Consider the following 14949-nt stretch of genomic DNA (forward strand, 5'->3'; position numbering starts at 1 on the left):
TTTCTGGCCACTCTCTGTGAGAAGCTGGTGAGTTCCCTTATCTCTGATTTACTCTCGTCCTCATTTATTCTCAGGTTTTCACCTTGCCCTTCTTATCACAACCCAGCAACTTTATTGTTCAGCAAATTGGTCAGTCCTATTTAACCCTTCCTTGACCTCACTCTGATTCACTTTGCTCTCTCTCCTGTCCTTGGGTCTATGCCACCTAATCTTTGCCCATTCTGTCCTGTTCTTGTCTTTTCACCCGCTCCCCCCTGCTCCTACCTGTCCTGTTCCTGACTGGTCACAATAGCTGATCTTTTCCTTAAGGACTCACCGCCCATCTAATCCCTTACAACTGTGATACTGTTTTATACTGTTTAAGGCCAGTCTCTGTTCCAATTATAGTGTTAGGTCTATAATTCAGACAAATTCAAAGCCATTTGTCTGTTGGCTCTGGAACGTATATAACTAAACACTAATGTCTAGAATCACAACAGTTTGACACGTATTTCTCACTTCTCTCTCATCTCCATGTCTAACAGATGGTTCCTCAAAGCTAAACTGATATACTCTAACTGCAATCTGTTCCATACAAATGTATCACTTGTTCATTAAAAGAAAATATGAAAGATTTGATGCCCTTGCTTATAAGATAAAATTAGTAGCAACTTACTGATGAAAGCAAAATAATGTTTTGAATATGCCTTTTAGCATTTGCACATAATTTACAAGTAGGTCTGATTCATTATCATTCAAAGTTTTGTTTTTATGCAAAAAGAATTCAGTAAAATGTGTTTTGAAAACATGTTTTCCCTTGACAGTACAGGTATGGGATCCCTTATCCGGAAACCCGTTATCCAGAAAGCTCCAAATTACGGAAAGGCCATCTCCCATAGACTCCATTTAATCAAATAATTCAGAATTTTAAAACTGATTCCCTTTTTCTCTGTAATAATAAAACAGTACCTGTACTTGATCCCAACTAAGATATAATTACCCCTTATTGGGGGCAGAACAGCCCTATTGGATTTATTTAATGGTTAAATTATTCCCTTTTCTCTGTAATAATAAAACAGTACCTGTACTTGATCCCAACTAAGATATAATTACCCCTTATTGGGGGCAGAACAGCCCTATTGGGTTTATTTCATGGTTAAATGATTCCCTTTTCTCTGTAATAATAAAACAGTACCTGTACTTGATCCCAACTAAGATATAATTACCCCTTATTGGGGGCAGAACAGCCCTATTGGGTTTATTTAATGGTTAAATGATTCCCTTTTCTCTGTAATAACAAAACAGAACCTGTACTTGATCCCAACTAAGATATAATTAATCCTTATTGGATGCAAAACAATCCTATTGGGTTTAATTAATGTTTTATTCATTTTTTAGTAGACTTAAGGTATGGAGATCCAAGTTACGTAAAGACCGGAATATCCAGAATACCCTTGGTCCCGAGCATTCTGGATAACGGGTCTTATACCTGTATTCCTTTAAGACAAGAACACATATTCCAGGGGCAATTAGATGGTGTTAGTTTTAAACTATTCATATTCCATTAATAAATGCATTATATTAACATAACAATGTTTAATTGCAATAGACAAGGCATATTTGTAAAAATGAGAATGTGTGCATTTTATTAAACCCGAATGTTTGCTTAGTTATTTCAGAAAATCGAATAAGAAAAACTTGATCAATTTGAATGGTTAAAGGAAAACTCAAATGCATCAAATTCACATTTCACGTACCATTTTCAATGGGTCTTACAAACTCTCAAAGAACACTTGTACTGAAAAAAAATGCTTACATTTTGCCCATGGCAACTCCCATTAACTTCTAAATAAACAAGCTCACAAGCTTTTAGATGCCAAGTTTGAGTTGTTTGTGCTTAAACAAATATTAAACATTTGAGTTTTGAAAAGCCCTAATTCAAACTTTTTAAAAAAAGTGCAAATAATTCAAATCACAGCAAAAATTTGAATTCAAACGGTGATCAGCAATTTGGTGCCCCTTGGTAACAGTTATGTGATGTGTGATCCCTCTGCATTTCCTGTTTCCTTGTGTTGATAAGAATTGGGCCTTATTTTATTATATTCATATCAAAGTGCGACTATCTAAATAGAAATTTAGTTTTGATCCGAATAACTGAAATATACTAACACATTTCTACTTACCGCATTGTCTCCTAGGCCAGATATTAGACTGATCCTGACTTTAATGGACTCAGCCTCTGAGACTACAAATAAAAACGATAGTATTACATTATTTTAGCATACCACAACTGCAGACGGACAAGACACAAGTGTATTTACAGGGATATATGCTATATAAATAAGAAAGATAAAATAATTCTACTCAAAACTCTTCATAAATTAAGATGGAATGTGGCAGTAGAAGGCATATAATTCAAAAAGCACAATAAAATGAAAACCAGTTGAAACATTGCTAAGAATAGGGCATTTTATAACACACTAAATATTAACTAAACGTTATCTACCCCTTTAAACAAAAACATTTTATATAGTAGATAATATATCAGTCGTGTGTAAGTAACAACTGTTGCATTAGGGCTCTGGCACATGGGGAGATTAGTCGCCCGCGAACAAGGAGACTTGTTGCGGGCGACTAATCTCCCCGTGTGCCAGAGCCCTTAAGATGGACTGGGATACTATGAAGATAACTGAAAGATACAATATGCAGTGTATTTAGAGAAAGATGGTAGTATTAACAACTCAAAGGAAATGTCAAATAAAGTGGACTTTAAAGAATATACAGTATAATGAAGCCTCTCTTCCCTTACACCACATGTGCTAAACAAAAGGCCCGTGTGCTGAATCAGGCCTGCCTGGCAGTTTTATATGGCCCGTGGTGACTGTGCCTGACAGCACCAATCGCCTGACCCAGTGGCGTTTCAAGCGGCTGCTTACAGTTTGCAGAATATAAGCGGCCACTTGGAGCGCCACTGGGACTAGAGTGGCACAGTCAGGCAAATGGTGCTGTCAGGCACAGTCACCACGGGCCACATAAAGCAGCCAGGCATGCCACATTAATTGGGAGCATACAGAAACTGGTAACAAGCTCCGTTAATCTCAACATACATGGAGACCATGCTGTGTTCCAGGTACTCTGTCTTCTATTTTCCTCATTATTCTTCTGTAGCCATACAAATAATGGCTCAAAGTATTTAAGAAGTGGTTGGGAATCCATTTTTACTCCTCCTGTAATGCTTTGTAGTGCTTCAGTCCAGGACTTAGCTTTGCCAAGCTCCAACATAGCTCTAGAAAAAATCAACACAGACAAATAAACTTTAATTTCATTTGAATTAAAAGGTTTTCTTTTCATTGTGTATAAAATATATAACAAGACTGTGCTGGCAACTTGTGACCTGTGTATGGGGCCCTCTGAGAGGCCTTCCCAACTGATATCTGCTAGAAAATTGGTCAGGTTTAAAAATCCCGCTGGGGTGAAGAACGCATTAGCTCATAGATGGAGTCCTTGACCCGATGGCCTGTTGTACTGCTTTGTGATCCTACAGTTTGTCCCTTAGGCCAAGTGATGGGATCAGCCAGATACAGCCTACCTCAAGGTGGGCATATCTGTAAAAGTTCTGCTTGTTTGGCAACCTCGCCAAAGCAATGTAAATACATGTAAATACAATTGAGATTGAGGGTTATACTATATAAAGATTGTGGATAGGTGTAATTGGGCATGACCTGTGTAAAATGGAGGTGTCACGTTGTCCTTAATTCAGAATGTTGAGTGTTTCTCACCTTAGTTTTGCTCCAGCTTCTTTTGAGTTAGTAATGTCACATGTATGGAGTGGACCTACATGTCCTGCGGCCTTGCAGAGGGCATCTTGGAACTGGAACTGGTAAATAGTTCTTGTGTAATACCTGTATATGAAACAGAGGTTTTTTTGAGCTTTTGGGCTCAGTCATGATGGCAATGGAATTCACTGGTATCAGCTTTCATAGATGATATATTGCATTCTGTCTATATTGCTTTATATACTATAACTAAATACTATACTAAACCAATACTATTCTCTGCTCAGAACCATACCTAATAAATGAATAGTCATTGGACACGTGAAAAAGAGCTGGCGGGTCACAGTAGGTTTCATCATGTGGGACAGGTTCCACCACTCCAACTAGTTCTCGTCTGAAGTAAAGAAAACACAAAATGAATGTTCGGATTTTAAATAATTATAGACTGAATTACTGCCACATAGTTTTGACTTTCTAGTTTTTTACTAAATGTCAGCTCTAATCCATAGCTAATAGCTGCTGGAGAAAGCTGGCAATTGTTGATGATCAACAGACACAGAAGAAACAGTGGAGATGAGCAGTTGTCCTATTTCATGGTCATTTTGCAATACTCGCAAATGTTAATGTATTGGCCACAAGGGAACATCATTGCCAATAGTCATCAGTCAATTTATGCCACCAGCATACCAGTCTTGTCCATAGGTTTTATACTACCTGAATCCTTGAGATGGCATCTCAGAAAGCCTTGAGAAAGTAACAGTGGCATACTAGCGTTCAAATGTTTTATACCAATTGTTCTACATTTAATAACCCCCATACCTAAAAAGCGCTAAAGACCATAATGACTATTTCCTGGTCTGGGCCACACCTTTTACTTACACAGCAGCAGCAATGAGCCTTACAGCCTCCTCCACACTGAAGCAGGCCTCAGGCAAATATCTACTGAGTTTCTATAGGTGCTCATATGCATGATGTAAGATGTAGACAACTTAGACTGTCTAGATTGATTCCTAGAGCATTACATTGATCCTACCAACTTTATCATGCTTGGGCATGTGCTATGATGATTCAGGTGTTTCTCTAGAAATAAATCCACTATATATATTTTGCTAAGCACCAAACTGCAAGGATGTATCAGCTGAAGGAGCTCTGTTCACAACTCTACTTTGTTTATTATGCAACTGTTTGTTTTATTTTTGCTAATTCAATAACAAATTATATTATAGGGCATATATGTATCTGGAAAAAGCTGTTGAAAAGCAAATATAAAGTGTTATTGGTTGTTGGATATTGTTGTCTACTCTTACTTCATCTGCCACCAGGTTTTCATCCATTGGTCCTTAGGGATTTCTCCTCTGAACACTTTCCATCTCCACTGCTCCAGCATATAGGTGAAAGGTAATGTGCCAACGATGGCCAGTGCTTGTCGGAATAAGAAATTAATTTCTGTCTCTAAATGGAAAATGAAACAATAGATATCACTTAGGAGGCAACACAAGGAAAGCATACATATTTATACAGAAAATAGATGTGGTTCATAAAAGTACATCTTTCTAAGAAAGTTAAAACGAAAGCAGATAAAAGCAGCAGAATCATTTTCCTGATAAATATGAAATATGATGACATGAGCCAAAAACATTTGAAAATTTAATTTTATCTAAGTAAAATTCTCAAGTGCATCTTCTGAAAGATACAGCAGATGTTTCTTGTAAAAAGGAACACCAAACTTTCACCAACATAATACAATATATGTCTATGTCAGGATCTCAAGGTTAGGGTGGCATCTCTTCTATACGTACAGGTGGCTCTTTCCCTTTCTAACATCGATGTTCAGAATTATTCTATTGAGCCAGCAGCCATTGGTACCTCTAAGGGTGTACCATGTTTATGTTGTGTCAGTTCCTGAATGGTGATATACATGGTGCCAGCACCCTGTACTTTGCACTTAATACAGCAAAGCTGATGTAATTTGAGTATGGGTGCACACTGCAAGTATAGTGGAGCACACTGTGGTGCCAGTACCAATTTGGTATCTATTTTTGTACAGGTATGGGATCCCTTATCCGGAAACCCGTTATCCAGAAAGCTCTGAATTACGGAAAGCCCGTCTCCCATAGACTCCATTTTAATAAAATAAATTAGAATTTTAAAACTGATTCCCTTTTTCTCTGTAGTAATAAAACAGTACCTTGTAATTGATCCCAACTAAGATATAAATAATCATTTTTGGGTGCAGAACAATCCTATTGGGTTTAATTAATGTTTTATTGATTTTTTAGTAGACTTAAGGTATGGAGATCCAAATTACGGAAAGACCCCTTATCCGGAATACCCTTGGTCCCGAGCATTCTGGATAACAGATCCTATACCTGTACTTATTTTGCACTTATTTTGCACTGTACCTTGAATTTGTAAATGAACCCTATGAAAATCCTTTGTATAACATCAATCCTATTGCCCTACTAATATTTACCAGTAAGTATACTTACCCTGATCTTCTACAAAGTTTGCATCCAGTAGTTTGAGATGCTTGAGATGCTTTGGGGTAGCTGCAGACAGGGACATAATCTCCCCAACAGCCTCATGGAAACCTTCATTGGCACCATCCCGCAACATGAAAGGCTGCTTAGCATATGCCATATCATACTGAATGTGTCCCAGTTCGTGGTGTACTGTAAGGAAGTCTTCCATATTCACCTTTGTGCACATCTTGATTCTAAAAGTAAAAAAGAGTTAATTTGCACAGAGAACTGGAATACAATATAGAGTAAAATATTGCACTACCTAAACAATGAGCATTATGGTGCTTACAAGCCATTCCACTATAGCTTACTATAGGCAACATCCCACCATCTCTGTTATCCCACAACCGCAGTCCCTTCCCAGAGGCTATTATCCCCCAACTGCTACTATAGGCACCATCTCTCCCTACTATACCCGCTATCCCACAGCCACAGTCCCTTCCCAGAGGCTATTATCCCCCCACTGCTACTATAGGCACCATCTCTCCCTACTATACCTGCTATCCCACAGCCCCAGTCCCTTCCCAGAGGCTATTATCCCCCCACTGCTACTATAGGCACCATCTCTCGCTACTATACCTGCTATCCCACAGCCACAGTCCCTTCCCAGAGGCTATTATCCCCCCACTGCTACTATAGGCACCATCTCTCCCTACTATACCTGCTATCCCACAGCCACAGTCCCTTCCCAGAGGCTATTATCCCCCCACTGCTACTATAGGCCCCACCTCTCCCTACTATAACCGCTATCCCACAGCCCCAGTCCCTTCCCAGAGGCTATTATCCCCCCACTGCTACTATAGGCACCATCTCTCCCTACTATACCTGCTATCCCACAGCCACAGTCCCTTCCCAGAGGCTATTATCCCCCCACTGCTACTATAGGCACCATCTCTCCCTACGATACCTGCTATCCCACAGCCCCAGTCCCTTCCCAGAGGCTATTATCCCCCCACTGCTACTATAGGCACCATCTCTCCCTACTATACCTGCTATCCCACAGCCCCAGTCCCCTCCCAGAGGCTATTATCCCACTGCTAATATAGGCACCATCTCTCCCTACTATACCTGCTATCCCACAGCCACATTTTCTTTCCAGAAGCTATTAATCCCCCAATACAACTGTAATTGGTACCTGAAGTCATTCATTCCCAAATCCCAGGCTGTAGGGTGACACACAACTTGTCTTCCATCTTTAGGCTCCTCTAGCATTGAATTATTCCAAAAGTTTTCATTAAGTGCAAAAAGGTCAACAGACTTGAAGAAAATTTCTGCTTCCTTGAACATTCTTTCTATCGTCCATCCCTGAAACCGACAAAATATAATATTATATTGGAAGCTATCATTACAGTGGTTATCATCTGAATTATGTAATACTATTTGTCTCTTTCCATATGCTCCAATAGTATGTATAGCATGTACTTAATTAAAAGATACAAATAGAAATGGGGATTATTCTATGGTCACTGTTAGGCTAATGATACATGGCTCAGGACTCTATATTTCATTTTAAGGTGGTGTAACTACTTTATGATACACTTATAGTTAAAGCCGGAAATGGTCATCGAGGTGCTGGCAGTGCTGCATGAAGGTAGGAGCCCCTCCCTAACATGTGGTTCTTTTCCTTTCTGTCTAATGGTGTCTAATGATGTTCTGCAGTAGGACCTGAAGCCATTCCCAACTAGATGCTATGGATATGGACCATACATGAGAGGTGAGCAACAGCTTGTTTTGACTTCTTCTCCCCAATTTCTGTTTGTAAAATTTCAGTTTTTATATATTTTTAGCTTCAACACAGATAAGAGCAAGATAGGTATTTTTGAAAAACTTGTTTATTTTGCAAATTTGTTGTAGCCATAATAACAACAACATTTTATACCTGAGCTACCATGGTAGGAGTCACATCAATGCTTTCTTTGTTTGGGTAGGGGACCATCAGAGGATACAAATTTGTCCAAAATCTTCCCCACATATCACCTGCAACACAGATAGAGAGCCCAATAATGTTCCAAAACCAAATGGCTGAGGGAGGAAAAAGCATCAATATGTATACAATGTACAAAATCAATATTACTTAAATGTAAGAAAAACAGAAAAGAAGCCATGTGTTGCTTATAAAAGCTGCAATGTTTTGGGCACTATATGACCCCAAGAACAAACCACAACAATTGCAGGTATCGGGTTAATTAGAACACTCAGTAAATAAATATAGCAACATCATATTACAATGCCATCAGTTGAAAGTGAATGTGAGCAGTGAGGGGCATACCAAGCAAATGAGCAGGAAGGCATCCAGAGTCACTGATGTACCGAGAACCATAGACTTGCTGCAGATTTCCTCTTACAAATGCATGTAGTTCCTTGTAGAGTGGTAGTATCTAAAATCACAAATACAGAAATACAAATTTTGCGGTGTGATTGGCCATGACATTTCTTAACTGAGACTGACTACTGAAACATTGATTCATTTTACTACTGGATTCCCTAAACTGTTTAGGTTAGATTCAGTATATCAGCAGGAACATTTTTGTTAGTGTTGCTGGGGATGAGTGAGCCAAATTGAACTAGGAAGCAGTTTAGTCTTGTTAAGGCATGTCCAAAGTTTTGGCTCCACAGAAAGAGTTTTTTTAAAAAAAAGGATGTCTCTTCCATTCCGTTTTTTCTTAGGATACGGAAGCTGATCTGCTGATCTGAAGAAGCCCTAGCCAGAGAGAACTTCTGAAAAGCTGCTGCTGAATGGCAGGACCATTAGGCAGTTCAACAACAATTAGCCATAATAGAACTTTTAGAAGAAAAAGTCAACAGTGGTAAGTTAAAGTCATCATATATGACATTACTGTTATAGGCAGAGGTGATAATTAGATATAGAAGAATATATATTGCAAGGGTCATATCTTTTTCTCCTCAAAAAAGACTCTTAAGTAAAATGATTACTCAAACCAATCCTATTTTTTAATCCTATATTCCCATTCTGCTCTTAAACGAAACATGTCGGTATGGAGATACCTCTTGGTATGTTCTTTCCACATCCTTTATAAGATCATCACGGCTGTAGGCATACATGTCTGTTGCCAGAGTTTCATAGTTTCCTCTCCAATAATCTCCATAGTCATTATAACCTTTAAGGCAAAAGAAAAAATTCATTAATCGTAGACTCTTATTATTAAGAGTATACTTTCTTTAGGAAATGACAATGCAATTTGGCTTATGGAAAATATAAAATTTCTCCTTCTATTGATCTCATCTTAAATAAGATGCATTACTACTACTACTAATAATAATACTGTGACCTGTGTCCCATATGTTTTGGTGCATAGAACCACTGCTCCCACTTTATGACTTGCCAGTCTGACCAAGACACTAGTATGTTATATGTAACAACTGTTTTAAGTATGTAAGTGCTATGATAATTGTTGGGTTAATTAAATGAAAAGTGCAACATTTGTTCCAGTTATGTTCACCAAAAGCAGCCAATCAGATGTTTGTATTTAGAGAGCAGACCAGTATATGCTCCCTACAGAGTTTGCTTTTTGTGGGTTACAAGAACTGGAGCAAACTTGTACCTGTTATAAAACAGGTATTTCTATATATAGAACAAGTTGTTAGTGAGTAGGAAGGAGGAAGCCAAATCCCAAATCTTTCACAATATCCCACAGTTGTCCATTGTAGCCACTTCTGTAATGGTGGCACTTGGTGGCATAATCTAGTCAGTTACAAACAACAAAAGGAGCCCAGAGTCAGCTGTAAGGACATTGGGAGTCCCACAATCATTAGGAAGGAAGGTAAGACTTGGATACGGCCCGGAGTCATGGCCAGGTGGGGAAGGGTAGGCATGGAACATGTAAATGGAACTAATCTGAATGTGCCAGAGCCAGAGAACATTTCAGAGACAATTCCTGTCATTTCCATGTTTTTCCCCAATGGACTAATTACCAAGATGACACATCAAGGAATGGGCAATATCAGAATGTTTTTGAATAATTTAAATCTAATTTTCGTCATTCTGTTTTTGAACCCTGCACATCCGCAAACATTTCATAAATGAACACATAACTCACCATTAAGACGGGCAGCCTCATTTTCCAGATCAACATATTCCTCATACAACGATCTCATTTTCTTTCCAGCTCCAGCTCTCCAACCTTCCCAAGCCCACAGTCTTTCCTCATAATCAATGCTTTCAGCCATGATTTTGTCCAGACCTATTATTGCAATGAATGGTTAAATAATTACTACTTGAATAATGCCCTTTTTTTTAGTACAGGTATGGGATCCCTTATCCGGAAACCTGATATCCACAAAGCTCCGAATTACAGAAAGCCTGTCTCCCCTTTTCTCTGTAATAATAAAACAGTACCTTGAAATTGATCCCAACTAAGATATAAATAATCCTTATTGGATGCAAAACAATCCTATTGGGTTTATTTAATGTTTTATTGATTTTTTAGTAGACTTAAGGTATGGAGATCCAAATTACGGAAAGACCCCTTATCTGTAATATCCTTGGTCCCAAGCATTCTGGATAATGGGTCATATACCTGTACTAACTGAGGCTTTTCAAGTACAAGGCATGAAATTATAAAGAAGCAGACATTTCTAGTTAATAACTAGTTATTGCTAAGACATATAAATTAAAATAATACAATCCAGCTGACAGTTAAAACCCCAGTATTTCTGTGGGACAGTCGGCTCGCAGTCACTAACAGTCAGATTGGGCATACCAGGATGCTGGGACTGAGGGCAAGGCTTGCTGTAACTAGCTGTGGCCCAGTTGGATTGGGTTTGGAATAACATGCCAATTTTTTAATTTTGGGTGAGGTATGTTCTTGGGTTTCCTTGTACATAACTCTGTTAAAGGGGCTGTTCACCTTTGAACAACATTCCCAAATCTAACAGTTTGCATTAATAGAACAATCTTTGCCACCCGGGGGTGGGGGGAGTCAGTGACCCCTATAAACACTACAGTCACTTTTTTACTTAGTACTGGCAGCAGACTTAACTGCTATTGGCTGTGTCTCCTGTCAGTCTGACATTGCTTCCTGTGCCTGTGACAGAGCATATTGGATTGTGATATGCTGAGTCTGTTTGCCTATGCCATTGCAAGGGAGAAATTAACCAATGACCTTTTAATTTATGCAGCTGGTTAGAGTGGACAAGCAGCCAATGAATTGGCAGGCCCGGATTTGTGGAGAGGCCACAAAGGCCCGGGCCTAGGGCGGCATGCTGTCCCACTGCAACTAAAATTTGCTCCCATACGGAGCAATGGGGACCTCTCCCCACTGCTCCGTATGGGAGTATGGGAGCTCGCGCTCTCTGCCGCGGGGAGTGGATGTTTCGTGCATGCGCACCCGGGGAGGGGGGGGGTGGCCTCAGGGTGCCCGAACACAAATCCAGCGCTGTGAATTGGTCCAATATGAAAAAAGTAAGAGCAAAGCCTGGGTGTGATGATGTAAACATATAGGAAGTTCTCAGCGTGTCAGGTTCAACATAGGCCACTCCCACCCCTTCAGAAAACTGATCAGAGAGACAGAAGATGGACTGATGTAACATGAATAAAAAGTAGCTTTTACAGTGGCCTTTTTACTTTTTTTATGAAAAATGGATTTTCTAACACTGAAAACATTGGTTTAAAATGATTTGGATATTGAAGGTGGAGAACCCCTTTAAAATTCATAACAGGGCAGCTGTACATTGTGGCATTGTCAAAGTAATCAGAAATTGTATTAGTGGCACCATTCTGCACATTATTTATGACTTTATTATTATTATTACTATTATTATATCAAAATATAGGGTTGGACTAGGCTGGTGGGAGAGTGGGAAAAAGCCCGGTGGGCCCTGGCCCTTGTAGGCCCCGCTGACCCAGACATGATCCCCGCCTGCCCTCCCCTGAAGCTCCCCTGCTGCCCGCCCTGGCTGCTCTTTTCCCCCTGATCATAAGTAAGTATAAGGTGCACCCATGGGGGGTAAGGGTTGGGTGAGCCGGCTGGTGGTGGGTGAGTGTGCGGGTGGCCCGTAGAGTAGCAGCCCTGATGGGCCTCGAACACCCCAGTCCGACTCTGTAAAAACTGAATAAAGAATGTACAAGACAACGTTTCCTACCTGGTTCCAGTGGCAAACATTCCTTTGATCCATCTGGTTTACAGACAGCGTGTGTGCTGTATATTGTGCTCATTTCATTTAGAACTTGATTGAGCTGGAGAAAACAATATGCAATCACCATGACTGACACAATCATTTGGTATTCAAGGCAACTTAATGAGAGGGGAAAGTTTTATGACTCCATACTGTCTTATATGTGTGTGATAAAAAGAATCCAGATTTAAATTTCAAATTGCCTTTTACTAAAAAAAAAACACATTTATTTGCAGGAGAATAGTTTCTCTTTCTTAAATGTATAATTTGATATGTACTTTCTGGTCACTCTTGGTATCCAATTAAGGGGGATAGTGAGTAAAGCTGCTGCACCTAAGGTTGCCACCATAGCCATTTAATACTGGCAAATATTGAACCCACGTCCTGCATGGCTAGTTAGCAATTCATTTAGATGAATACTGCAAGGCTGCACATAAATCAGTTCAGTCTGCAACATGCATCTAAATTACTTGCCAATCAGCTATGTAGGATGTGGATTCAATATGTGGGCAGTATTAAAGGGATGAGGTTAGAAGTGCTTCAGCCATGAGGCTAGTTGACAAACTAGGTGGCAGCACCTGAAGGGTTACCAGGGTGGAAAAAGCCACTCTGTTTCCAAGCTACAACCTAGACTCACTTGACATTACTCTGTAGAAGACTAATTGCAACTGTTAGGACTCTGTACATGTATGTATCAGAGATAGCTGCAAGCCTGTTTGAAGTTGCTGTGCGGTACTTACTCTAGTATATTTCTCCGCTGGCAAAATGGCTGAGCCCTTCTCTGAAAGGAAGATTAGCTGAAGTTCGATGCTAGGGTCTGTTATATAATCTTTGTTGAATGCTTCTGAATTTTTACTTGCATTGGTGTAAAATGCTGACCATTTGGCTCCTGCTTCGCTCTGAAGTACAAACAAACGGATAAATGGTATTTAGTAAAAATGCATCCTGCAAAAACAGCAATTTTTTATTTTGCAAATAAAACTGGTCTCTATTTTTTTAGGTGACAATCACTGATCTCTGGAGACCTTTAGCACCACTTAGCTTTGATAAAATTCTTCAAGTTGCCTGACCCTCCTGGCAGCTACTTTCTATTCCACTTGAACTGGAAACTTGGTGTTGAGCATAGACCAAGGGATGTTTCCACCAAGCTGTACGGAGATAACCAAACCCCAGCTGTGTGCATAAGCCATACTTACATTTTTTAACATGAATTTTCACTTTATATAGGCAAGCACAGCAGAGCTCTCTACTCTAGTGATACCTCCCACCCAGGAGTAGGAGGAAAAGTTGGGGTATTGGCAGTGCTTGGCTCAGTTGTCAAGCACTGCCAAATCAGCCTTGGGTGTGCTTGTGACTTTAGGTTGTGTTTCTCAGGAACCGTAACTAAGGCTTATTGGCACAAGAGCCATATAGAGCCTCCTTGAAAATTTAGTGAATTGGGAGCTGCTAAAGGTAAGTATGACTCTCAGTGTGTACATTGAGATTGACCCTGAAAGGGCCAAGGCAATGAGAGATGCACTGACATAGGAGAAAAGACCACAGGTGGTACTACAAATTTCTGGGTTGATCTGACCTTACTTATAAGTAAAGCTCTAGTACAGCCTAGTATGGAGCCAGATCTTCTTAGTGTAGGGATGTGAGAATTAAATCACCCAGAGGGCCAAAACGAGAAGGTAACACCGAATAAAGGTCAGTGGAGGTTTACACATACATATAAAGAAATTCCATTTACTACATTTATGGAGCTGAATTCAGTTATAGAACTAATAGCTCAACTTGTAAATGTCTCCAAGTGACATAAAACTTACTTTAAAACCACCTATAGCTAAAGGTCTTAAAATATGTAAATATCTTTAATTATTAGCTCATACCTTTTAACTACGGTAGAAAAGGTGGAGTGGGTCAGGGTCTAAAGTGGAGCTGGAACTGATGTCCTATTGTGTCTTTTAGCTCTTTGGTGCCACGTACATACAATGACGTTGTGAAATAGTTGTAAGCTTGCCAAGATGTACCATAAAAATATAAACTTATATATTATTATCTGATGGTGCAAAGGTTTAGGCAATGCATTGCAACCTGATCTGTGTGTGTTATCTGGGTTTTAGAAAGAATTAAAAAAATAAAAAAAATAAGAAAATAAAATATATATATATATTTAAAGAATATAAAGTAGCAAAGCAAACCTTCCATAGCCACCTTAAGTGAAAATAAACGTGTTCTTTTTATTGATATCATAGCTCCCTCCTTCCTCCTAGGTAGCAATTAGTTTCCTCTAGCTCCTAGCAAATCAGTAGAGCCTCGGCAGGGTTTCTCTTTGATTAGGGCCTTTGGAACAGCACATTTTGAAGCTTCAGTCATTTTGGGATGATGACAGTTGCAGGCTTTTACCTCTAATCTATCGACATCAGGTTGTCTTGATCTAACATCAGAGCTTTCGGATTGGCGGTAACTCCAGTCACATATTTATAATGTCTGGAATTCTCTGATCAAAGAGCTACAAAACTGTCACTGCCCATGATAACTGAAGGGTCTGAATT

At 39.5% G+C, this 14949-nt stretch overlaps 1 protein-coding gene across 1 annotated transcript in view; it reads right to left on the minus strand.

Moving 5' to 3' along the window:
* Positions 1-14949, minus strand: part of ace2 (angiotensin I converting enzyme 2) — a 40253-nt gene that overhangs the window by 7263 nt on the left and 18041 nt on the right. Inside the window, exons 2-14 of the mRNA XM_002938247.4 lie at positions 13153-13311; positions 12380-12473; positions 10336-10479; positions 9284-9396; positions 8547-8655; positions 8157-8254; positions 7413-7582; positions 6245-6471; positions 5063-5207; positions 4051-4149; positions 3759-3881; positions 3087-3265; positions 2163-2224 (exon numbers count right to left, since the gene is read on the minus strand). Coding sequence (XP_002938293.2) covers positions 2163-2224; positions 3087-3265; positions 3759-3881; positions 4051-4149; positions 5063-5207; positions 6245-6471; positions 7413-7582; positions 8157-8254; positions 8547-8655; positions 9284-9396; positions 10336-10479; positions 12380-12473; positions 13153-13311 — 1722 coding nt within the window. The remainder of the gene's footprint in view (positions 1-2162; positions 2225-3086; positions 3266-3758; positions 3882-4050; positions 4150-5062; positions 5208-6244; positions 6472-7412; positions 7583-8156; positions 8255-8546; positions 8656-9283; positions 9397-10335; positions 10480-12379; positions 12474-13152; positions 13312-14949) is intronic.

Source organism: Xenopus tropicalis, chromosome 2 (assembly GCF_000004195.4).
Source record: "Xenopus tropicalis strain Nigerian chromosome 2, UCB_Xtro_10.0, whole genome shotgun sequence".
Lineage (NCBI taxonomy): Eukaryota > Metazoa > Chordata > Amphibia > Anura > Pipidae > Xenopus > Xenopus tropicalis.